Source organism: Fusarium graminearum, chromosome 4, assembly GCF_000240135.3.
Source record: "Fusarium graminearum PH-1 chromosome 4, whole genome shotgun sequence".
Classification (NCBI taxonomy): Eukaryota; Fungi; Ascomycota; class Sordariomycetes; order Hypocreales; family Nectriaceae; genus Fusarium; species Fusarium graminearum.
This window is the reverse complement of record NC_026477.1, coordinates 3,487,991-3,509,808: the sequence shown is the minus strand read 5'-3', so window position 1 is coordinate 3,509,808 and position 21,818 is coordinate 3,487,991. Positions and strand designations below refer to the sequence as shown.

Genomic DNA, 21,818 nt, shown 5'->3' with positions numbered 1-21,818 from the left:
GTTATAGAATGGAGAGGGTCGGGTTTGAGGCAACGTCGAACGACTCGGCCACATGACCTACACCGTCATGTGTATGTGTTAATGGAACATGAGCAAAAAAGAGTAGTCATTGCACTTTTTTCTTTGATCTTTGGTTTCTGGATCTGGTCTATTTTTGTATTTATGCTGTATCATGATATGACGGCGATTCCCTATTTGTTAAGAGACTTGTTTCAAATACGTCTTAACATCCTACAGTACGAGATAGATAGAGCGAATACATTACGACTTGATACGAGGAATGAAGTCAAGATATTTTGATGCTTATTATTGTTCAGCTTGGTTTCCCTCATCCTTCTCGTGCCTGAGTATCCCTTTTATGCTATCAAATACTTGTTCGGCCTTGTAACCGGTTTGTATCCATCTCATCACTCCCTCAGATCAGGGTCTCCCTACTCATCTTGAATCTCGGCGGCGCGCGGCGCCTTCTTTTTCTTCTTCTTTTTGGCCACAGCCACGTCGGCCCCAGATGCAGCGGACTCGACGCCGCGAGCACTGCTATCGTCCCCGCCTTCTTCTAGAGCCACAGCTCGGGGTGTCTTCTTTTTCTTCTTTTTAGGTTTGACCTCTTCACCATCTGCTCCTTCGGTGGTTACGTCCTTCTTTGGCTTCTTCTTTTTCTTCTTGACCACAGTACCTTCAACGTCAACACCTTGCGCCACGTCGATACGCTCGTTTGCGCGCTGCATTTCGAGACGGAGTCGCTCAACTTCTTTCATAGCTTGTTGCATCTCGACGTCCTCGCGCTGCTGCTGTTCATAGTCGAGGCCAGTTGACGGTTGTCCCTCCAGGCTGAAAGATCCAATGCCACTTGAGTCCACGCCGAGTAAGCCCTGCTTTATCTTGGTCTTGAATACCCTGGGCTTGGAAAGACTGTCCGAGTTGTTCTCTGAGTCATAAGATCGAAGACCTCCACTTGCGCTGCCCTCGAGGGTTTCGTCGGCGGCGATAACAACCTTTTGTCGTGGTTTCGGCTGCGGTCGTGGAGGCTGTGCAGCAGGAGTCTCGGCTCTTGATAGATCTAATTGCATGATAGGTATAGAATCTATGTCCAGATCGGGGCCGTTGCTGCTTTGAAGGATGTTGTGGATAGGAGTTGACGTGCGGGGAGTCTCGTTGCTGGGGATATAAAAAGGATCATCTCTGTTGCGTTCGACACGTTCTGCCTTTCTCCTGGCAACGATATCCGCGTCCAGGTAAGTTTCCTCGTCGGCTTGTTGATAGGAGCTCACGTAATCCTCCTTGGGTTCGGCTATCCTACTAATGGCCGGCGCAGATGACTCGATGCTGGTAGGCGGGGGCCTTTGGTGGTAGTATGTTTCAAAGTCATCCGACTCATCAGTCGCTAGTGTGATAGAGTCGGCTTCTGATAACAACTTGGCCAAGTTTGCATGGATCGGTTCATCCAGATCCAGGCCCGATGGCACTGGAACGTTTAGTTGGGCATCTTTGGATACCGAGTTAAGTTCCCAGCCATTGAACAACGAGGGGATAGCCTGGGTTAAAAGCAGCGGCGGGTCTTGGTCAACATCATCTGTTGAGGATGGCTGAGACGAAGCAGCCTCAGCTGTGAGCTTCAGTAACTCTGTGAACTCGACCGCTCGCTCTTGAACCTCAAGACTAGGGTGCAATGCTAGGGGCTCAAAGACATGGATGATGCGTGCCATAAGTAGTGATATCCTCGACTTCCTTTCTGCTGTCCATGGCTCACTCTCATCTCCGACTATAGTTGCAAAAACCTTGGTGACGGCTTGTAGGGTTGTCGTTAAAACTTCAGGGGTATTTGTCCGGGGAATAAGCTGTAGCAAGCCGTTCAGACCTTCGTCTGTGACAGCTAGTTGTGAGGCATATTCGCCCATTATCCAGGCTACTGACTTCAGCGCACCCGAAGTAATGCTATATCCCGGTGGTGTATCGGTATTGAGCTGGCTGAGGATAGTCTCTGCTGCTCTCACAGCTGTCGATCTCATCACTCGAACCTTGACAGCAACGTTGCGCAGCTCATCGCCAATTTTCTCCGAGACATTCGCCCTCGCCTTGTCCGTTGGGCCTGAATCGTCATCAACCTTGCGAGGTGCCGGTGCCATGCGGACAAGTTGTGTTAGAACGTCGATATACCAGTCAAAATCCAAAACACTTGAGTAGTTGTCCTTTGAGCACATGCCTAGAATCCTTCCGATGACGTCGATTCGATAGTCGTCAGGCAAAGGAATCGATTCAGATTTAGGCTTCGGGGTAGACTCTGCGTACTCGTCCTCGGATTCATTGAAATCGTTTGGGGGTGTCCCCGGCTGAGACTTGTCCCGGCTGGGCATGGATAACTTGAGCTGCTTCATGAGGCGGCTGACGATAGACATTAAGTTATCGCCAGTCACCATGCCTTGGACTAGGTCGAGAGCTTGGATTCGGATAGTGATGTCGGGACTGTCAATACACTCCAGAATCACATCCTCCTGCTGAGATACTAAATAAGGATGCGTTGTAACAATCTTGTTGAACGCTAGTAGAGCAACATATTTGACTAGATCTGGTCAGTTCTTATTCCGGAATTGACACTGCTATACTCACGGTTGGGATCACCATCTATCATGATCATGCCTCGTAATTTGTTAACACATAGTGTAGCGATTTCATCGGTGCCAGAATCATCAGAGTTCCCTAGAATACCACCTTGAATGATTCCGTTGATACACTCATACAGTAGAGACATGGCGGGGGTCGTCCTAATGATATTGGTCAGAGGAGGCAACAGCTTCCTCACAAGTCGTGGTTCTAAGGGCGTTAAAGTAGCAAACTATTTGGGAGTCAGTACAGTAACGAATTGGTAGCAACGACAAAGCACGCACAAGTTTAATGAGTTTGATGGCCATCCAGTTATTACCACCATCAACCAGAAGTTCGAACAGTCGAGGAGCCAAGGGCAGGAAGTCATTCGGTCTCCGCCAACCAAGCTCGCAGACGACGTTGACTATGGCTGCTGTGACGCTTGGGTCCTCGTCAGGGTCCATGAGTCGCTCCTTGATCTTGGGCCATGCTGCTCGAAGTGCTTCGGGGTATACTAAAGCGAGACGATAGAGCGTCACCAGCGTCTTCTTTCTAATATTGGAGTGACTATGGCTTAGTCGTGGTAGCAAGTCTTGAAGCGTTGAGAGAGCCAGAGATGGAGTAATAACGTGAGGAAGAGTCGCAATGGGGAGAGATATAACTGTCGGTGTCGTCGTGCCAAGGTCCTGAATAATCATGGTTAGCGAAACTGATATCGAGGAGCACAATCTGCCGTCAACGAACCTTCTTCAGCAGATTAGTAGCCAGCATCAGAACCTCGGTGTCGGGCCTAAAACTCTGGACAGCTCCCAGATATCCCACTCGTTTCTGGTGGTACTTGGGCGACGACATGACCTCGAGCACATGAAACGACGCCCACGACATGTCATGCCCAACCATTTCCAAGTAGATGAGCTTCAGAAGCGCCGTCGCCTTAAGATCTAACCACCTAATGTCAGCGACTAGCCTCATCCATGCGGCTCTACCAAGGTATCAAACGAACCCATATCCTGGCTGCGAACTTCGGCGCGGCATTCCTTGAGACTCTTCTGGATGTACTCCTTCTCATTGCCCTTGTGGTTCCGTAGCCCCCGGATGAGGTCGTAAAGTGACTTTTCAAACCTGCGCGTAGCATAGTCAGCGCTTGTCCAAGATGTTGATATTCAGAGCTTCGTTTCGGCCTACATGTTGAGAAGCTGCCCCGCGAGCGTGGGGCCGACCGTTGGACGAGGTGCTAATGTATTTAGGTGATAGGGACGTGGTCTCAGGAGCTTCGCAAGGGAACGATCGAGCGGCGCATTTCGTATATAGTATTATCGGTAGGAGGAGGATGCTCTTGTCAGCAGCGAATGGGGTGGGTATCGCGTGCTGTCAAGATGTGATGTTATGGGTTGGTGTTGAGTACGTATCTGCAGTAGCATTAGCTCAAACATGACGGAATCAAGCCCCCCTACCGCCGACCACCCACCGCCCTTGACTCGGCAACCAGGACGGCCCGAGCTGGGGAGTCTCTACAGCAGTGTGAGTCCCTAAGAGCTTAGCGGGTTATACTGAGTTGGGTGGGGTCGGGGACTTGATTGTGGCCCATGGAAACCTACTCTTGACTCAGTCTAGCAGAGCCTCAACACCATCATAGATTTTGTTACTTGACTATTTTCCTCCTCGTCTCGACGATCCATTCTTTAATTTTGGACCATGGCCTTTATAGAACGGTGACGTTTCGATATCAACAACTCAATCGTCCTTTTGGCCTCTTCCAATGGCCCTTCGTTTCCTTCCCCGTCGGGCCGTTGTCGCCCGCTCATCGGCTTCCATATCAAACATCACCAACCTCACTTGCGCCTCAACATATTTGCGCCGCTCTTTTATCTCTTTCCCCTCCTCAGAACCTCAAAGGCTGACCGCCCACCGTGTTCTGCCATATCCTTCTGAACCTCTTTACGATCTCATTGCCGACGTCGACTCCTACTCTTCTTTTGTTCCATACTGCTCCCGCTCTCGAGTAACTTGCTGGTCTGATCCTGACTCAACCACTGGGCAGCGGTATCCCACACTCGCCGACCTGCATGTTGGTTGGGGGGGGTTTGATGAAGTCTTCACAAGCCGACTGCGCTGTGTGCCAGGTCAATCTGTTGAAGCCGTCAGTGGAGAGACTGTTCCTGGAGGTACAGGGCCTGATGCATCGGCCGTCTTCCGGAGTTTAGTGACACGGTGGTCCGTAAAGTCAATTGCTGGACCGCCTTCACCACGTACCGAGGTTCATCTTGCCATTGACTTTCAGTTTACCAACCCCCTCTACGGCGCTGTAAGTGCGGCAGTGTCGGATAAGATAGCAAGCATGATGATAGAGGCTTTCGAAAAGCGAGCGTTTGAAAGGTTGAATACGCAACGAAAGTTCTAGAATCACGTAGGCATCGTCCTTTCGTTGGCCTATCTCGATGCCCCTCCCCTCTTCATATTACCTACTTCGATATTCAAAAGTTTTTATGTAGGTGTGTATAATGTCTCACTCACACATAGACATGGTAGCTGAGCAATCACGACCCCATCACAATAAACAAGTCAATACTCTAAAATTAAACAAATCATTCTGCATACTCCAATCATTCTACATAACGCGTGTCTAGAACAGCCGTATCTATCCAACGAGCTGGTCCACCATATCCAAATCAAACGTGAAGCAAAAAAAGAGAGGCGTCATCTTTGCGCCAATACCCGAACTTTGATCACTCTGGCTCTGTTTCTGCCAAAAAGGATATCAAGTTCCCAACAATGGATCGTTCGTTCCCTCTCCCCTAGTATCGTCTCTCGAATCGTATCATCATACTCCGATCCACATGCATATAGGACAATTTGTGACGCCTTTGCGATATGAAACGCTAACCATGAGTTGGGAAAGGACCAAAATTCCGCTCTCGTTTTTTCCAACTTGTAAAACAAACAAAACAAAAACAAAAACAAAAACAAAAAAATAGTTTTCCAAATCAAGCCGGCAGCCGATGCCGGTGAGGTATCTGCTAATAAGTAAAAACTTTAATAAGACAAAACAAAATTGCATATTCATCTTCTCATGAAGCCATAAGCGGTGCCTCTCATTTCCTGCTAGACCTAAACAGAATCCGTTAGTATCTGCATGATTTATCCAAAGGGAAGCCAGGAACTTACCTCTTCTTCTGGGGCTTGCCGAACAAGAATCCAGCCATACCTGAACCGTGGTCCTTGGATGTTTTCTTGGACTTGCTTGACTTGTTAGGCCCAGGGTTGACAGTAACAATTTCAGGTGGTGGCCCAGGACGCATGTCTCCATGCCATCCCGGAGGTGGTGGCATTCCTCCTGGTCCTTGCATACGGCCATGTGGAGGCAAACCAGCTGGTCGCATACCTGGGGGCATGCCCGTGCCCATACCCATTCCCATACCCATGCCCATGGGGCGTCCACCAGGCGGGATAGGGATAGCATGGGGGTGCTTAGGTCCAGGCATCTTTGGTCCCAACTGAGGTAGCTTATCCATCGGCCACATCGTCATAGTAATTGACCAGTCGGGCTGCACCACCCTTTCCCAGACAGAAGGCAAGATGATCTCGCCATCAGGGGCGATGAGGTCGTAATGGCCTTCCATGACATGAGGGCCCAAGACATCAACCTGCATAAAAGCCTGCTTGATAAGATCTTCCATACCCTGGATGAATATTAGCGACAAGGCCTTTTTGTGTGGACAGAATGTGCGTTACTTACCTGCCAAGTGGCGCATAGGTGGAAAGGGAAGCTGAACTTGCGACCGACGGCGTCTTTGAACCGAATTGGAGCCTTCTCCGCGGTCTTGTTGCTTTCCTCAAGCTTGGCCTTGGTCTCCTCTTCGATCTTTGCCTTGAGCTCTTCAGCGGCCTTCTTGGCAGCCGCCTCGGCGGCAGCAGCTTCTTCAGCCTTCTTCTTTTCATCTTCGATCCGTTTGAGAGTGTCCGCTTCGGCCTTCGCGCGGGCGTCCTCTTCAAGCTTCTTAAGCTTTTCAGCCTCTTCAGCGGCCTTCTTTGCGGCATCTTCTTTAGCCTGCTGCTCAGCTCTCATGAGACGCTCAGCTTCCTCCTGTGCCTTCTGTGCAGCAGCGGCCTTAGCTGCCGCCTCCTCTTGCAAAGCCTTCTCGAAACGTACACGCGCAAGCTCTTCAGCCTGTTTACGCTCTTCTTCCTCTTTAATCCTCCTCTCCTCAGCTGCCCTTAGCTCAGCTTCGAACCTCATGCGAGCCTCTCGCTCGGCTCTGACTCGCTCTTCAGCTTCTCTCTTACCACGCTCCTCAGCTGCCTTCAGTTCAGCCTCATACTTTAGGCGAGCTTCCTCTTCGGCCTTGGCTTTGGCTTCAGCCTCTGCCTTGCGTTGTTCGGCAGCTGCCTTCATCTCAGCCTCGTACTTCTCACGGGCATCCTTCTCAGCTTGTGCACGAGCCTCAGCCTCTGCTTTTCGCTGTTCTTCGGCCGCCTTTGCAGCGGCTTCAAACTTCCTCCTAGCATCTTCTTCGGCCTGGATCCGAGCCTCGGCCTCAGCCTTTCTTCGGTCCTCAGCAGCCTTCATCTCAGCTTCGAATCTGAGTCGGGCCTTCTCTTCGGCCTCTGCCATGGCTCGAGCATGCTCTTGCGCACGCTTTTCCTCGGCCTTTCGCTCGGCTTCCATTCTTTCCCGGGCTGCCTTCTCTGCCTCCAATCTGGCTTTCTCGATTTCTTTCTTGGCCTCTTCCTGAGCCAATCTCATATCTTCCATTCTTCGATGGAAAGCCTCCTCGGCTTCTTTTCGGATTTGTGCTTCTGCCTCCTTTTGCTTCTCGGCAGCCTTGACCTTTTCCTCCATAGCTTTGAAAGCAGCGATCTCGGCTTCCAATCGAATCTTTTCTGGGTCTTCCTTGGGAGGAGCTGGCGTCGCTGGTTTAGCAGGCGGCTCAGTGGGGGCAGGAGGTGGTGGCGGCGAGCGATGTTGTAGTTGCATCCCACTCATTTGAGCCTGCAGGCTGAAGTGATGAGGCTGCACGGCACCGTAGAAACCGTTTTGTGGTGGTGGCTGTTGTTGATAAGGCATCATGTCGAATATGCCTCTGCCTTCTCCACCATATCCGGGAGCACTGTAGGGGCTGGTTGGGTCACCATAACCACCGAATGGCACCATTTGGCCATTGGCAGGGTACCCTCCTCCCATATAAGGTGCCATTTGATTCTGGTAACCGGGCTGTTGGCCTCTGCCATACATTGCGCCTGGGTGAGGAGGGCGCGCCGCTGCCGATGGATGTCCATATGCACCACGGCCAATGGGCGCGCCATATCCATAAGGATCCTCCAGATTGGCGGTGGGTGGCGCCGCACGATCGCGCCGCTGTCGACGGACAGGTTGTCTGGGCTCCTCTTCAGGTGAGTAAGGATGCTGGGGAGGACCTGGTGGTTGACGAGTTTGTAACTGATGCGACTGGTGGGGCGGCAGTTGACGAGAAGGTGGCTGGTGGTGAGCTAGCTGTTGCTGCTGAGGGGGGAATTGGTGCTGCTGTTGTTGTTGTTGTGCGTATGGGTGGTGAGGAGGGAGTTGGTGCTGACGCGGAGCCGGTACGTGATGGCGATAACCCTGATCGTGATCGCTTGTTGAAGCCGAGTCAGACGGGCCAAGACCGTCGTCGTCGTCGTAGTCGTCTTCGTCGTCGTACAGGTCGTCAGAACTATAGCCCTGGCTGCCTGTTTCTTGAGAAGAGTCGTCGCTATAAGTAGTGTGCGATGAAGTAGACGTCTCAGTAGGGCGACTGGCTGAAGTTGGGGCTCTGGAGGAGGGGCGTTGTTTGAGCCTATTCAAAACAAAGGTAAGCCAAGTGACTGGGCAAAATGGGCAAGAAACGAAGCGTTGATGTAAGAGAGACAAGTAAATAAAACTAATGGGGGCGCAGTCGAGACAACGAGAAGGGTGGATATGAGAGAGTGAACAGGGGAGGGAGGGGAGGAACGCAAGCGCATGAAGATATGGGAAGGACGGTTGGTAATGGAGGGAGGGACACTCACATTGCAAATACTTGGGTGGGATGCCCTCTGCCCACGACAATCCGTAAGAGAGAGCCGGAGCAAAGGCACTGAAAGTAAGGTAGGAAAGAAAGAGGGCAACAAGCACAAGCAAGCGTTCAGCTGACGGAGCAGAAACAATGCCGAGCAGCCCCCAAAGCAGCAGAGGGAACGATGTGGGAAACGGAGGACGAGGTTTGTTGTAGCCGCAGTGCACCTCAGTAGGCAGAAAAAAACACACACACAACGGGAAGCGTTGGTTTGGTACGAGGGGCGAGGAAGAACTGAACTTGCGCAACAGGCGTCGAGTGAGGGGTCGTAAATTTGAATTGGTAAGTGCGCCACTTAAAGATGACGAGGGCGTGACAGGCGAGAGGTCGGCTGGTCACGAAAGCAGCGTAGTGAGACGGGGGAAATGCCTGCTTGTGAGGTGAAACTGGGTGCGGACTTGACAGAACAAGAATCGAGTGATGGTTGCTTATGGAGGAGGGTACCAAAGTTGTATCTAACGTAGCGAAGCAAATAAAAGTGCTGTACGGCGCACGTTAGGATCAGGCGCAAAGAGCCCAGAGTAGTGTGGGCGGGGTGATGTGGATTCAGGCGGCGGCTGCGAGCAACGGTAGGATGGAAGAGCGGCAGAAATCGATCGGCGGTGAGGGGTTCCAGATCGTTAACTGATGGGTCACTGGACAAAACTCCGGACACTATCTGGGATAGATGTTAGAAAATGGATGCAGACATTGTTATTCCCAAATGTTGAGCGTGGAGAATCAGCTGTTGTCTATTGTGAAGCAAGAATCAACAAGAGACTTCCCCAGGGCGATTCAACTGGAACGACGAACGACCGACCGTTGTATCGCAACGGTGGAAGCTTGTTGAACCAGAGCTGTGGGTGTGTGTGTATATATACACACTTAATTCTTGGGTGTGTTCGTACCGTCTAAGTCTTTCAAAAGAAAGCCAACTCTTGTGGTCACAGGATGCCAATGTGAACCTCATAGGCTAGAGAAAATGCTGTCTTCGACTAAAACACAACAATAAGTTAGTAAAATTGGGCACGAGGTGAAACCATTGTCGAGACGAAAATCATGAACAGTCAATATCCTGACTGGCTGGGATCTCTCTCCCTTGCATGAGCCCCGAGCAGCATAGCGGCACAGAAATATTTTTCTGCGAACCCAAGTCCCCATTTGACACAGCAGTCTGGGCAAGACGTTGTGTGTGGCCTTTGGCTTTGCCCTAAAAAGATAGTATGGATTGGACATCAGCACAGTAGTCGAATAGCGACGTTCCTGTATCGTGAATCCGAGCCATGTGTTTCTCAACTGGACTTGCTGGGCACCAAAACCTCGTTCTTGTCTTGTCAGCCGCCCTTGACCTGGACCTGGACTAGGCTGGACTAGGGAACCCTGGTTCGTCGCCCTGTTGATGGAGTCAATGGGGACCCTGCTCAAGCGTGCTGCTAGGGCTCTAGCGCTCGTTGGGCTGGAGCTGGCAGGATGCTTGGGCTAAGTCCATCAATTTGAGTGGTTGTGTTTGGAGCCGTTGCAGTCCTTGGCTCACCAAACTCCCGGTTTATCCCAGGCTTCCGCAACCCGCCCGTACCCATTTGTGCCTGTCAAGTCGTTGTTCCCTGTGTCCGTTCGCGCTCGTCTTTGTTGTAAGTCGGTGCCAGGGCGTTAAATTTTTGTGAAAGCGGTTGCCCAACCCTGTGTGGGGGCTAAAAAAAGACGAGCGAGTCGTCAGAGCCCAATGATATCGACGTCTATGGGAGGACCTGGAGTTGTCGCAAGAGTGGTTTCGATGTTACAATAGGTAGGTACTGGACGTGGACGTGGGCGTAGACGTGGCATCGGCGGGAGAAAACCGGACCACAACGAGGTACGAAAGGCCTTAGCAGCATTGCCATTGCATTGCGTAGCATATGCCGTAGGGTAGCGGGCATTGTCATGAATGTCATGCAGTCATTGACTTGCTTCCTGTTTCTGCTAAGCTACTGCCGGGGCATGTTTGCTTGCTGTTTTGACACGACCAGTCGTGATCACATGGACCATCTTTTTTGGAGTTGAGCCCACCCCCAGATGCAACCTAGACGAGACAAGACAATACAGGATGGAATGGGATGGACGGAATGTTCATGCGGAGAGAGAAGCCATTGCTAGAGGAAAGGAATAAAGCAGACGCCAACTAGAAAGCCATTACATACCGTTTCGATATGAGTATCTTGAGATGTTGATACTTGATAGATCTGATAGAAGCGGTTCGATGTCAAATAAATATCATCCAAAATTATTCCCGTCAACAAAACAAAAGTATGATTTTGTGTGAATCGGCAGTGGACAGTTACCAGCTTGTTTAGCGGGTACTTGGGGAAGGTGGTGGGGTGGGTTTAATCAGAGCTGCCCGAAGCGTGCAAGTCAACAGTGACTTTCTGTGTAGACACGAATCGTTTCAACAACAGATGGGTAAACAGACGGAATAAAAACCAAGATTTAGGTAAGGCAGTGAATCAGTCAGTCAGTCAGTCAGGCAGGCAGGTAGTAGTAGGCTAGGGCACACAAGACGAAAGAGCTTCTTTCAAGAGAAAAAGTTTTCTTTTCCTGTCGCACGCATAACGAACGAGCAGAGAACGGAAAGAAAAAGGAAGAAGGAAATCGAGCAAAATCGAAAACAACAGCCAAACAAAGGCAAGAAAAGGAAACTTGCGTTTCGGTTTTGGGCCAGAACTTGCTGGTTTGGACTCTGGCTCTGGCTCTGACTCTGACTCTTGACTCTGACTGTTCAGCTGGGCTGAAAAGGATCCATGGCGGTGCTGCAGCCCAACGTTACGCAACCTCCAGTCAAGATGCACAGATTCAGTTGCGTTGCCGTTCCTGTTGCTAGGGGAGGCAGACGCCGAATTCCAGTGGATATGTGGCTAAAAGCCGTTGATTCATTGTCGTCGAATGATAGACTTTTGTTGCTCTGACCGCTAGAATGATATCGTTGTCTGTTAGCGCCGAGGGAGGCTTTGAGAACCGACAACTAAACACCACAGAGTAGCAGTCGGCAGTATCCGTCTGGAGCTGTCACGTTCCAAGTCAGGTATCAGACACTACCAAACCTTTGACAGCAGTATCATGAAACTCGGTAAAGCAGCAAACAGGTCGCCTGTTGTTCCGCCTGAGTGACCTGGATGTGACTGTCGTTCTGTTCGACAAAGGCTGTGCAACGGCATTGGCCAATTATCCTTCAGTCTTTGTCCATTTGCAAAGCGAATAAATCGGAACGGACCGAGGCGCAGGTGTCGCTACCCGGAGCAGTCAAATTTCCATAAGCGGTGATACTGGATACTGCTTGATGCTCAATCATTAAAGCAAATACACGGCAGATGAAAGGACGAGGAAGAAACCTGAGGCACTGGCAAACTGCAACCTCCTTATATCCCCATTTACTGTCATTTTTAGTTTTCCTTTTGCCCTTTTTCCTTCCGTCAACCAGGACGAAGTGATCTCCTCGCCCTGCAACTGTCCTCTTTAACCCGCTGCCCTCCATTCTGCGACTGGCTGACAAGAGAGATTTGCGCCCCATCTTGAGCGTTGAGGCCCGATAGTAGGAACCTAAAGCCAGCTCATCATGAGACAGCCAAACAAGGTAACTAGGGCGTCGCAACAGCGAGCAGTTTGCAGACAATAGCCGTTGTCTCGACTCTAGAGAATCATAACATGTTCAAACTCTAACCGAGAGTTGCAGAACTTAGCCAGCATGCAATCTCCATAAACTGCTTCTCACATTCACACATACTAGCCTCAACTTGATACCACCCAACTAAGAGTATTGGACATTAAATATCAGCACTTACGCCTTCCCGCAGAGCCTCCGCCATCCAGAGGTGGCCAAGTGTACAGTGGCGAAGGCATTTCGAGATTAACGACATGTTGAGTTTAATTTGACACCCTACAGCTCCGTATTTCACCATTTGTTCATTGAATGTCGGTCAAGCAGCCATGGTCGTTCCGGGTCCTAAGCAGTGATGTTTGCTTTTGGATCAGTTCAAAGCAGCAAAGCCTAAATTAGAAGCGACAGATAGGGTGTATCGGCCATCGTCCCCGTTTGCATCATGTCGGTTCTTCCGCAAGACTCCGCTGTTCGTTGGCGATCCATAAAAGGCGGCCATCATGAGCCGCCAGGGGAACAAACATGATGCTACGCATTCAACGTGGAGACAATCCACTCTTGATTTGCGTGTCTCGATGTCGATGTTATTAACCACGATGCGACAAAGCTAACCGAGGTACCATGCTGTAGTCCCAATGTTCAATGCCGGTAGAACTCGACGCTCGCATATAGCCATCACGTATGAAGGAAAGCAAGTCGCCGATGAAGATAGGTAAATTTCTGCCTAAACGTCCAACGAAGTCAGCAGAAGCATTGAGGAACCCCAATCCTGCGAACTCAGCCCATCTCTCCTGTGAATAAACTTGATCATCTTCCGTTTAAAATCTGGATGGACCCCACCAGCATGTCCTTGTATGGCGCCACGTGCTGTATGCCCAGCAATGCCCAACTCAGCGTTGCCGCCTCCACTTGTAAGTCTTCAAGGGCCCGGAAGGGCCGCCATAGCCCATGCTGTGCATGCTCTGCCACTTCAGTCTTCACAGGCCTCAGACTTGTCGACAGTAGGAAACGAGCTAATCGCGCACCTCATCCGGTGGGAGAAATACTCTTGGCAGGCTTGTGTGCTTATCTTCACCTTGCGCACACTATTTTGGGGTCACAGCATCTACAATGCAGCATCCTAGCCATATCATTGGGTCTAAACCCTTGCGTACATGATCGATCACCGGACAACCTCTGAAGACGACTTGTCAAGCAGCTCTCGCGCAGCAGCAATCTCATCTACATTGTATCCCTGCCACAGAGGTTCCTGAGCTCCGTATCTGCGGACGATCTCTGCTAGCTTCTGGGTAGCTGCCTGGTTCAACTTCTTCAGGGTATCTTGATCTGGTAGGGAGAACTCGTCTTCTTCAGGCTGCTGCTTCTTGAACTTTGTGGCTTCAGCCAAGATTTTGTCGGTGACCTTCTTCAGACCGTAGTATCCTCGCAGGTAGTCCTCGCAAAGCTCAATACTTCGGCAAAACCGCTTCACTGAGTTCGCAAGATACTTTTGAGGAGATCCATCGCTTGTCTCGTTGGCTGCCATCAACGTCACCTCACCCAACTTTGCGTGCAACTATGGAGCCCGTCAGATGTGGTTCGTCATGAGGAAAGGGAAGTAACATACGTTCCACGCATTTGGTGCTAGTACAATGACCTCTTCTAGGGCATAGATAGCTTGGGAGTACAGGCCTTGTGAGAGGTAGAGATCCGAAAGCTCTGCCCAGCTCTCAGCATCTGTAGGGTTGAACTCGAGCAACGATACTAATGACGAAATCGCCTCAGGCGTCTTTCCCATAGATCGCAAAAGAGCTACTCGTCGCTTGGCGATATACTTGTGTCTGTCAGTACAACGTCTTGATGTCCACAAAGCAACATGCTTACAATGTTTGTTCCATCCTGTTGCAGGATATCCTCGTATTCCTTGAGGACTGCAGACAGTTCGTTGTTGTTTGTTGCCTCTGCCTCTTTAATAAGGCCCTTAAGTGCCATCACACGCTCGTTCTCGCCTCCGAATCGCAGGATCAATCTTTCCAAGCACAGATGCGCTGAATCGTCGTCGCCAGTTTGAAGACATGTGACAATAAGGTTCTCATATATAGTCCATAGCTCGACAGTCTCAGCTGCTGAGAAGAGAGATACAAGAGGCGAGGCTGAGAAAGCCTTGGGGTTGCCCTTCAGGATGGTGGGAGCTTGTTGCGCCAGATGGAGAGCTTCGGCTGGCGATAGCTGGGCTTGCGGTCGAGCGAGCAAAGTAGCCATGTTGTCGCTATGGGGTGAATCCGGTCGCTTCGATGTGGTAAGTGATGCTTTAGAGGTTGTGTAGTTGTATCACTTCAATCTGGGCGACGAGAGTGTTTGGTTGATGGTTGACTTCGCAATGATACAGCTCAATTGGACACAGGAGGCTTGATGCTACGTGCACCAGCTTGGCCAGATCGTTCATGATTGGTTGCCTGTCACGGAGCTGCCGGGGTCGGAAGATTATAAAGTCCGGTTAAGCTCAATGCGCCCTTTCATTGGCCAGCTAAAAGCCCCCACATCTAATTCCAAGACAAAATCCATCTTTCCACAGAAATTTTTCTTGACTTTCGAGCATCCTTCATCCTCACTTCGACAGTGCCAAATACAAGTGCTGTGACAAGCACACTACTTGCGCCTGCGAGTGCATGCTTCAAGGACATAATTAGTCCAAGATGGCGTCTTCAGCGCCAAGTGGCGAGGCCGCTGCGAGCCCGACACTCGAGTCCATTCCTGCTCCTGTTCAGGACATGGCCGCGTTGAACGTCAAGGATCCGGTCACCGAGGCCGTCACCGAAGCCATCGCCCCCGAGACCGAGGCTGCTGAGGTGCCGCCTCACCGATCGCATGATCCCACCAACAACTTGAAGCGGAGTGATCCCTTCCAGTTTGGTAGCCGGTATCTGAGCGAAGGAGACGATGTCTTCGAGTTCAATGCCTGGGATCACGTTGAGACTGACGATGCATACAAGGAGTATGCAGAGCAGCAATACGCAAAACAGCGTCAAAACCCTGTCTCGGACTTTGAGAAGAGTAAGTCACCACCCAAGTTTTCACATCAAGTTTTTTTTCTCTCCCAGGTGTCTCCTGATGATACAACACCAATGCATAGTTCATCTGAATCTACTGAAGACAAACTATTCCTTCTTATTCTTTCGCTCCCATCTGACTCACACCTTATCAACTCACTTTTTCACTTTTGCAAACTCAAAACAAGAGTTGCTAACATGAAAACTCAGGAAAATTTAGTCAGGACCCCGCTAGATGGTGGAACTTGTTCTATAAGAACAATGCCGCCAATTTCTTCAAGAATCGAAAATGGCTTCAGCAGGAATTTCCTGTTCTAGCCGAGGTAACCAAGGAAGATGCCGGTCCCAAGGTTCTCTTGGAGATTGGCGCCGGAGCTGGTAACACGGCTTTCCCAGTCTTGGCCGAGAATAAGAACCCGCAACTGAAGATCCATGCCTGCGACTACTCAAAGACTGCCGTAGAGGTCATTCGCAAGAATGAAGCGTACAATACCGACTTCATCCAGGCTGACGTATGGGACGTCGCTAGTGATAGCCTACCACCTGGACTCGAGGAAGGTTCCGTAGATGTCGCCGTACTTATTTTCATCTTCTCTGCTTTGTCACCTGATCAATGGGCCAAGGCCGTTGATAACGTTTATCGAGTTCTCAAGCCGGGTGGCCTGGTCTGCTTCCGAGACTATGGAAGAGGAGATCTGGCTCAGGTCCGGTTCCGCAAGGGTCGATATCTGGATGAAAACTTTTACATTCGAGGCGACGGCACCCGCGTCTACTTCTTTGACAAGGATCAACTTTCCGATATCTGGACAGGCAATAATGCCAATGAAGAGACCCCAGCAGCCTTGGAAGGTGGCAGCGATATCCCTGAAGGAACAGATGCCACTCAAAGCACAGACGCAGAGGAAGTACCCCGATTCGAGGTGGAAAACCTTGGTGTTGATCGACGATTGCTAGTCAACAGAGCCTCAAAGCTCAAGATGTATAGATGCTGGTTACAGGGTAGATTCAGAAAGAAATAGAAGAACATCCTGAGATGAACATTTGATTTCCTTCCTGTGATAATGATCCCTGCATTGAACCTTGATTGGTCTTAGTAAAGCAAGACATCCCGTAGCTTGGCTCGATCATCAGCACCAAATCCGATGCCATCCAGGTACGCATTAAGTCCACCATATTTGCTGTCCAGGTGCTTTTGAAGGCCAACAATCATATCATCAGCTGTGTGAAGCCATTCATCTGTCAAACCGATCTCCCGGATTTCGATAAGACGCTGCTCTCTCTCGGGAATAAGTGCTTCGTCGCTGAGACCATAGTCATACTCGATGGCGGAGGTAGGCACATCCAGAATCATGAGCACCAAAGCGCAAATTAGACCTGTGCAAAATTTAGTCTTGATGCAAAACGAATAGTCTGTTTCTGTCTTCCCTTACCTGTTCGGTCTTTGCCTTGAGTGCAGTGAACAATGGAAGGTAGAGCTGATGGGTCAGCATAAAGAGACAAAGCCTCGTGAATCTCTTTGGTGGACTGGTCGAGTGTATCTAAACCCAGCCCTACAAGACCACGCGGGATCATAACTTTCTCTCCAATGATATTGATGGCTTGAGTACGATAGCCGCATAGGAACAGGAAAACGACACGGCTATACAAAGGAGTCAGTGTTCCTGACATGCATGTGATTGTCTCTTGAATGCTTACAAGAAATCCCACCATGATAACTGACTCAAGAGAAATAGCTCGAATGGGCGGCCAGTGACTTTAACGTCTCGGTAGTTCAGACCAGAGATTTGGAGTGGCTCGGCAAGAGCTTCGTTGGACTGAACAAGCGCAGGAATATTGGACTGCTCTTTGCGTTTTTTGACTTGGTTGAGGTGTTCAGTTCTGCACGTGTCAGTACACTATCATTGTATGTACAACATCAAGAAGATCTTACTTGGTTCTTAGGTCAATGACGGTCTTGACGCCAAGACCATCTCTGATGAGTTTTCTGTCTTGAAGGGTGGCATCGTCTCATCAAAGGTTCTTAGCATTGTATGTATCCATATAATCATGTTATCCATACCTGGTCTTGCCGAACGGTAGAACAAGCCCTCGCGAATTCGTCTGACATGTGTAAGTCAAATTTCCTGTCATTTATACGGGACATCAATGTGTGTTACCTTGTACCCAAAAAGTCATTGACTGTCTTACCAACATCACGAAAGTTCAGAACATTCTGAAGACCAGCTTGAGAAGTCATGGTGATGCCAAGGGACCTGTTCTCCCACAACTATGTCAGTGTGGTGAATTCAAGGGTCTCGGAAGTCAGCAATCGTGTGGTGGCTTTGGGCTGGCTGTACGAATAGACAGAGAGAAGGGGACGGAAGAATAATTAGTGTGTAACACAAAGCTTGAAACCAGGGTTTTTGCAGGTCGATCAACCGAGCCAAAAGCGCCGCAAGAGATCAGAGGGTTCAAAGCAACCACTAGGGAAGGGCTAAAACAAACTAAAAGAGCGACAAGCAGCGACGATCTCAATATCACTACCGAAAACACCGAACAGCCATTCCGAAACCAAGACAAATGAGAGACAAGACGCACCGTTGGTTCTCAGGTGAGAGAGGATCAAGGTTTCAGGCACAGGACTTTGGTCTCTTCTCCTATCCAATTGAGGTTGAAAAGAATAAGACGCCTCTTCTGTCTGAGTCCTTTTCCGTCTGGGGTCTCTTCGTATCCAAGATCTGTAGTTCGATGCCTTAGTTTAGTCTATGTCAAAATAGTGCCAATGGGAAAGATGTCGTCCATGAATAGGCGAGACTAAAATGTTGATAAGCAAGCCTGATACAGTGCGGATTGATAGTGTATGTGTACGACAGTCACCATGCCTGTGATGATCCAGGTAGCTGTGTTGAGACATAGAAACCTGGCGGAGCTGAAGAGGTTACAAGAGTACAGTCGAGGCTAGATCTCACCATGACAGCTATTGGAGCAAAGAGATTCACCTGCACCCAAAGCTGAAGAAGCACGAATAGCTTCGTCACCGTGCGAAGCTAACAACTAGCGTCTACACCTGAGATCATCGCCAAGGTCAATATGACATCATAACTAGCACTATCTGGGGTAGCGTATCGCAGGGCCGGGAAAGGAAAGAGCTACGGAAGTGACCCTGACGTATGCTTGCCTTTGAAGGAAAGGAAGGAAAGCACCGTCTCGGGGCCAACGCCATTAGAGTGAGGACTCCAACGCCAGCGCCACGAGGGTCTGATTTCACAGCATCATCGTTTATCTTTGTAAATTGAATAAATCTTGCTTTTACCCGTATTCCTCTGTATTGCTCCCTTTTCCAAACTCTCCCACATTGCCGACTTGGAATCAACCATCCAATATACATACGTATATTTACACAGCCTACGCACCATCACCAAATACTACCCAAGTATTGTATTAGTACTTAGCACTCATACCCATCATCATATTCCCTGCAAAAAGACAACCAGGTCCACAAGTCAAGCAATTCCCACCCGAAGACGAACAGTCGGCATACCCATGTATAAGGCAGATACGGTTAATTAAACACCAAAAGACATACAACATCAAGTTAGCCAAGACCCTTGAAGACCCAACAAGGCCTCGTGGCCCTACAAAGACTCTTTCTCCTACGCGCTGGGCGCATCCCGATCATCATTGCAGCATCCACACGCTGCTCGCTCCAATACGAACAGCTGAGCCAGCACTCTTTTGACTCGCGTTAATATGCCCACCACATCCCAGCAACCAACCATGATCCATTCGCAGCCGGCAGCGGCTCCAGGTATGTACCCAAGTTCCTTACGGCTGACACTCGTCATCCACCTGCGGCGTGGCCCAACCCATCCTGACACTTATATGATACATAGGAGCCAACAACTCGGGTCGTCTCAAATACGCAGATCCCCGAGATCTTCCTAGCTATCCATCTGCTGGTCTTCGTCCCGACGGTGCTGCTGCAAGTGCTGCCGCTTCTCTTGGGTGGTCTAATCAGAAGCCCATCGAACTCTGGAAACCCGACAAGACGTCATCAGCATCCGCAGCTGCCGCTCTGGCCAAGAACTACAAGATGGCGCCACCATGGGAACCAGCATCCAATTCTGACGGCCACAAGGCCGCAATTCTAGCTGTTGGCTCAGCCAACGCCGCATTAAACCATACACCAAGCCATCAAAAGACACACGAAGGATGGGGAAATTCTGCTGCCACTCAAGCTGTGGGCTCTGCTACAGCTGCGTTGAATCGAGCATCAAGCCAGCAAAAAGCCCACGAGGGATGGGGAAACTCGGCTGCTACTCAAGCATTCAACACAAATCGAGCCAACTCTATGCGACAGGCCAATCTAACGTCGCCCGACGCTTCACTGCAAGGGCAAAAGTCTCTTGCTGCAGCGAAAGGGGCCATGTCGACTACAAGGCGACGAGCTAAATCTACACCTTCAGCTCCAGACAGCCTTGCTACATCATCCGCACAGCCCAATAAGCGACCCGATGCCCTCAGCGGAGCTACCCTGGCGCATAAGGCAAGCATGAAGTCCAAGCCAGCAACTGAGAATGCAGGTGCCGTGCCCGTCACTACCATGACCCGTAACATGTTCACGTCTAACCCTCCGGTCAAGCCGGAGGTGGATGAGCGACAGAACAACGAGCAGCTCCATGCATCGGCAGTTGCAATGGCCCGAAAGATGTATCTCTCGCAGCAAAAAATTATTGACGAGGCCAAGGAGAACCACGGACGAGATTCTGATGTGGCACAGCCGAAGCCGTATGTCAATCTCCAAGATGCTGCATACAAACAAGCGCAAGAACGATTAGCCAAGCTCGAACAGGAGCACCAGAAGAACCGAGACTTTCAATCTTACTATGGAAATGATTCAGCATCTCCAAAGCGACGGTTTACGTTGACCAAGCTGCGTCGTCGATCTTCCAGTGATGGTGATATCAAGAACGACCGTCAGCAGTCCGAGAAAATCCGTCAGCAAATGTCGCTCTTCTCCAACAGGCTTACAGAAGTCGACCAGAAGAAGCGCCAAGACGATCGCAATGCGCTGCTTGCTGCAGCACAACGTAATGTCAAGGCTCGACTACAGGGCATGGACGAGAAGGTGTATAATGAGACTGGTCAAGTCAATCCTACATTAATGAGTGAGTGGGAGGTCAAGGCTCATCAAATGGCGAATGCTAGCCACGAAGCCCGTAATGAGAACAAAGGCAAAATTGACATTGGAGGTGGAAGGTTCATGGATCCTCACGATGTAGACGCTATTGCAGCCAAGAGGATGCAGCCTATTTTGGACGACATCAACGAGAAGGCTGAAATTGAGCGAGAGCGCCTTGCCACCCTCAAGATGGAAGAGGAAGCCAGGAAAGCTGAACAGGAGAAGCAAAAGGCTCGTGAGCGTGAGATCAAGGAAATCAACAAGAAGCTTAAGGGTATGTTCATTGAAGTGTCTATGCATAATTCTAGCTAACTTGTCGAACAGATCAAGAAAAACAGGAGCACAAGGCAAAGAAGGCCGAGGAAAAGGCTGCCAGAGCAGAAGAGAGGCGTCATGCTAAGGAAGAAAAGCAAAAGGCCAGGGGTGACACAACAGTCTCTGGCGAAGAAGCCATTGACGACGGCGAAAGCACTCGAAGTGAGGATGCTGCCTCATCCCCTATCGTAGCGGCTGCGCCCGGTTTGACTGAAGCGGATGCGCCAGCAGCTATCGACACAGAAACGGGTAGCACTGAGAGGGGTCGAAGAAAGCCCAGTGACGCGGCATCACCAACCTCCAAGGTCAAAGGATGGATCAAGAACCGCTTCTCGCGGGGCAAGTCACTCGGAGAGAAAGACCATGAAAGCCACGGCGATAAGAGAAGAAGCTTCGTTGGTGGTGCAGCTCTCAGAGACCCTGATACCAACCACAGTGCCACAAGTCTCGACAACCGGGCAACAAGCATGCGAGACGTTGCACTCGCTGGTCGTGGCACAAATGGCGAGCCGAGCGACCGTGACATGCTACATGATTCACGTGGTGTGAGTCCTGTAAGCAGTGACCCGGATGATGACGAAGGTGTTCCTGCCATTACTCCTCCTCCAGCAATCAAGGACCCTGTTGGACGACAAAGTCACAGTCCCTCAAGAGACTCCAGGTTTAGGGAGAACTTGGACAATTGATAAAGACTACGCCAAGATAAAGTTACGGATAATGAAATGGGTTGGATAGGTTGATAGGATAGTGTTTGGCGCATAAATTAGGGTTCTTGGCTTCCTGCTTTCCTGTTTTTTTTGAACGTTGGAATGGTTATTAGCAAAGCGTTACGGTTTATTATTTGCCACCATCATGGATAATATATTGTAATACGGGTAAAGACTGTATTTGATGTACTGAGTTCAAGTTATCGTTTTATTCGTTATTATTTCCTGTATCTTGTCCCTATCATGACGCATTGCATCATGGAAGACGCTAAGATTGATGTCATAGTCATGTCTTCGAGGCCCGCTGCTTCCGTGAGCGGCCGTATAATTAATCAAAGGGTGTGG

At 50.1% G+C, this 21,818-nt stretch overlaps 9 protein-coding genes across 9 annotated transcripts; 4 read left to right on the top strand and 5 right to left on the bottom strand.

The window, feature by feature from the left end:
• Positions 1–431: 431 nt before the first annotated feature.
• On the bottom strand, positions 432–3,468 carry FGSG_07432 (uncharacterized protein; the record flags this gene model as incomplete). Its single annotated transcript, XM_011328902.1, has 4 exons — positions 432–2,503; positions 2,608–2,833; positions 2,886–3,269; positions 3,328–3,468. 4 exons carry the CDS (start codon positions 3,466–3,468, stop codon positions 432–434), a joined length of 2,823 nt encoding a protein of 940 aa, XP_011327204.1.
• Positions 3,469–4,014: 546 nt separating this feature from the next.
• FGSG_07431 (uncharacterized protein) lies at positions 4,015–5,112 on the top strand (the record flags this gene model as incomplete). Its single annotated transcript, XM_011328901.1, has 3 exons — positions 4,015–4,104; positions 4,292–4,888; positions 5,104–5,112. 3 exons carry the CDS (start codon positions 4,015–4,017, stop codon positions 5,110–5,112), a joined length of 696 nt encoding a protein of 231 aa, XP_011327203.1.
• A 563-nt stretch (positions 5,113–5,675) lies between these two features.
• Positions 5,676–7,567, bottom strand: FGSG_07430 (uncharacterized protein; the record flags this gene model as incomplete). The annotated part of the gene is made up of 3 exons (XM_011328900.1): positions 5,676–5,691; positions 5,749–6,263; positions 6,320–7,567. The coding sequence occupies 3 exons, from the start codon at positions 7,565–7,567 to the stop codon at positions 5,676–5,678; spliced, it is 1,779 nt and encodes a 592-aa protein (XP_011327202.1).
• Positions 7,568–7,848: 281 nt separating this feature from the next.
• Positions 7,849–8,322, top strand: FGSG_13148 (uncharacterized protein; the record flags this gene model as incomplete). Its single annotated transcript, XM_011328899.1, has 1 exon — positions 7,849–8,322. One exon carries the CDS (start codon positions 7,849–7,851, stop codon positions 8,320–8,322), a length of 474 nt encoding a protein of 157 aa, XP_011327201.1.
• Positions 8,323–11,835: 3,513 nt separating this feature from the next.
• Positions 11,836–12,503, bottom strand: FGSG_13147 (uncharacterized protein; the record flags this gene model as incomplete). Its single annotated transcript, XM_011328898.1, has 2 exons — positions 11,836–12,293; positions 12,446–12,503. The coding sequence occupies 2 exons, from the start codon at positions 12,501–12,503 to the stop codon at positions 11,836–11,838; spliced, it is 516 nt and encodes a 171-aa protein (XP_011327200.1).
• A 920-nt stretch (positions 12,504–13,423) lies between these two features.
• On the bottom strand, positions 13,424–14,502 carry FGSG_07429 (uncharacterized protein; the record flags this gene model as incomplete). Its single annotated transcript, XM_011328897.1, has 3 exons — positions 13,424–13,816; positions 13,868–14,074; positions 14,125–14,502. The coding sequence occupies 3 exons, from the start codon at positions 14,500–14,502 to the stop codon at positions 13,424–13,426; spliced, it is 978 nt and encodes a 325-aa protein (XP_011327199.1).
• Positions 14,503–14,847: 345 nt separating this feature from the next.
• FGSG_07428 (uncharacterized protein) lies at positions 14,848–16,328 on the top strand. The gene is made up of 2 exons (XM_011328896.1): positions 14,848–15,294; positions 15,501–16,328. Exons 1-2 carry the CDS (start codon positions 14,937–14,939, stop codon positions 16,307–16,309), a joined length of 1,167 nt encoding a protein of 388 aa, XP_011327198.1. The 5' UTR covers positions 14,848–14,936; the 3' UTR covers positions 16,310–16,328.
• A 52-nt stretch (positions 16,329–16,380) lies between these two features.
• FGSG_07427 (uncharacterized protein) lies at positions 16,381–17,526 on the bottom strand (the record flags this gene model as incomplete). The annotated part of the gene is made up of 5 exons (XM_011328895.1): positions 16,381–16,664; positions 16,721–16,929; positions 16,986–17,168; positions 17,221–17,296; positions 17,478–17,526. 5 exons carry the CDS (start codon positions 17,524–17,526, stop codon positions 16,381–16,383), a joined length of 801 nt encoding a protein of 266 aa, XP_011327197.1.
• Positions 17,527–18,693: 1,167 nt separating this feature from the next.
• FGSG_07426 (uncharacterized protein) lies at positions 18,694–21,715 on the top strand. The gene is made up of 3 exons (XM_011328894.1): positions 18,694–19,077; positions 19,163–20,725; positions 20,776–21,715. The coding sequence occupies exons 1-3, from the start codon at positions 19,020–19,022 to the stop codon at positions 21,450–21,452; spliced, it is 2,298 nt and encodes a 765-aa protein (XP_011327196.1). The 5' UTR covers positions 18,694–19,019; the 3' UTR covers positions 21,453–21,715.
• Positions 21,716–21,818: the final 103 nt, after the last annotated feature.

Bases quoted from the DNA above. Each gene is read 5' to 3' on its own strand.
- FGSG_07428 (XM_011328896.1), top strand. From the start codon at position 14,937: ATGGCGTCTTCAGCGCCAAGTGGCGAGGCCGCTGCGAGCCCGACACTC. The intron at 15,295-15,500 runs GTAAGTCACCAC...ATGAAAACTCAG, and splicing joins TGTCTCGGACTTTGAGAAGA to GAAAATTTAGTCAGGACCCC.
- FGSG_07426 (XM_011328894.1), top strand. From the start codon at position 19,020: ATGCCCACCACATCCCAGCAACCAACCATGATCCATTCGCAGCCGGCA. The intron at 19,078-19,162 runs GTATGTACCCAA...TATGATACATAG, and splicing joins GCAGCCGGCAGCGGCTCCAG to GAGCCAACAACTCGGGTCGT. The intron at 20,726-20,775 runs GTATGTTCATTG...CTTGTCGAACAG, and splicing joins AATCAACAAGAAGCTTAAGG to ATCAAGAAAAACAGGAGCAC.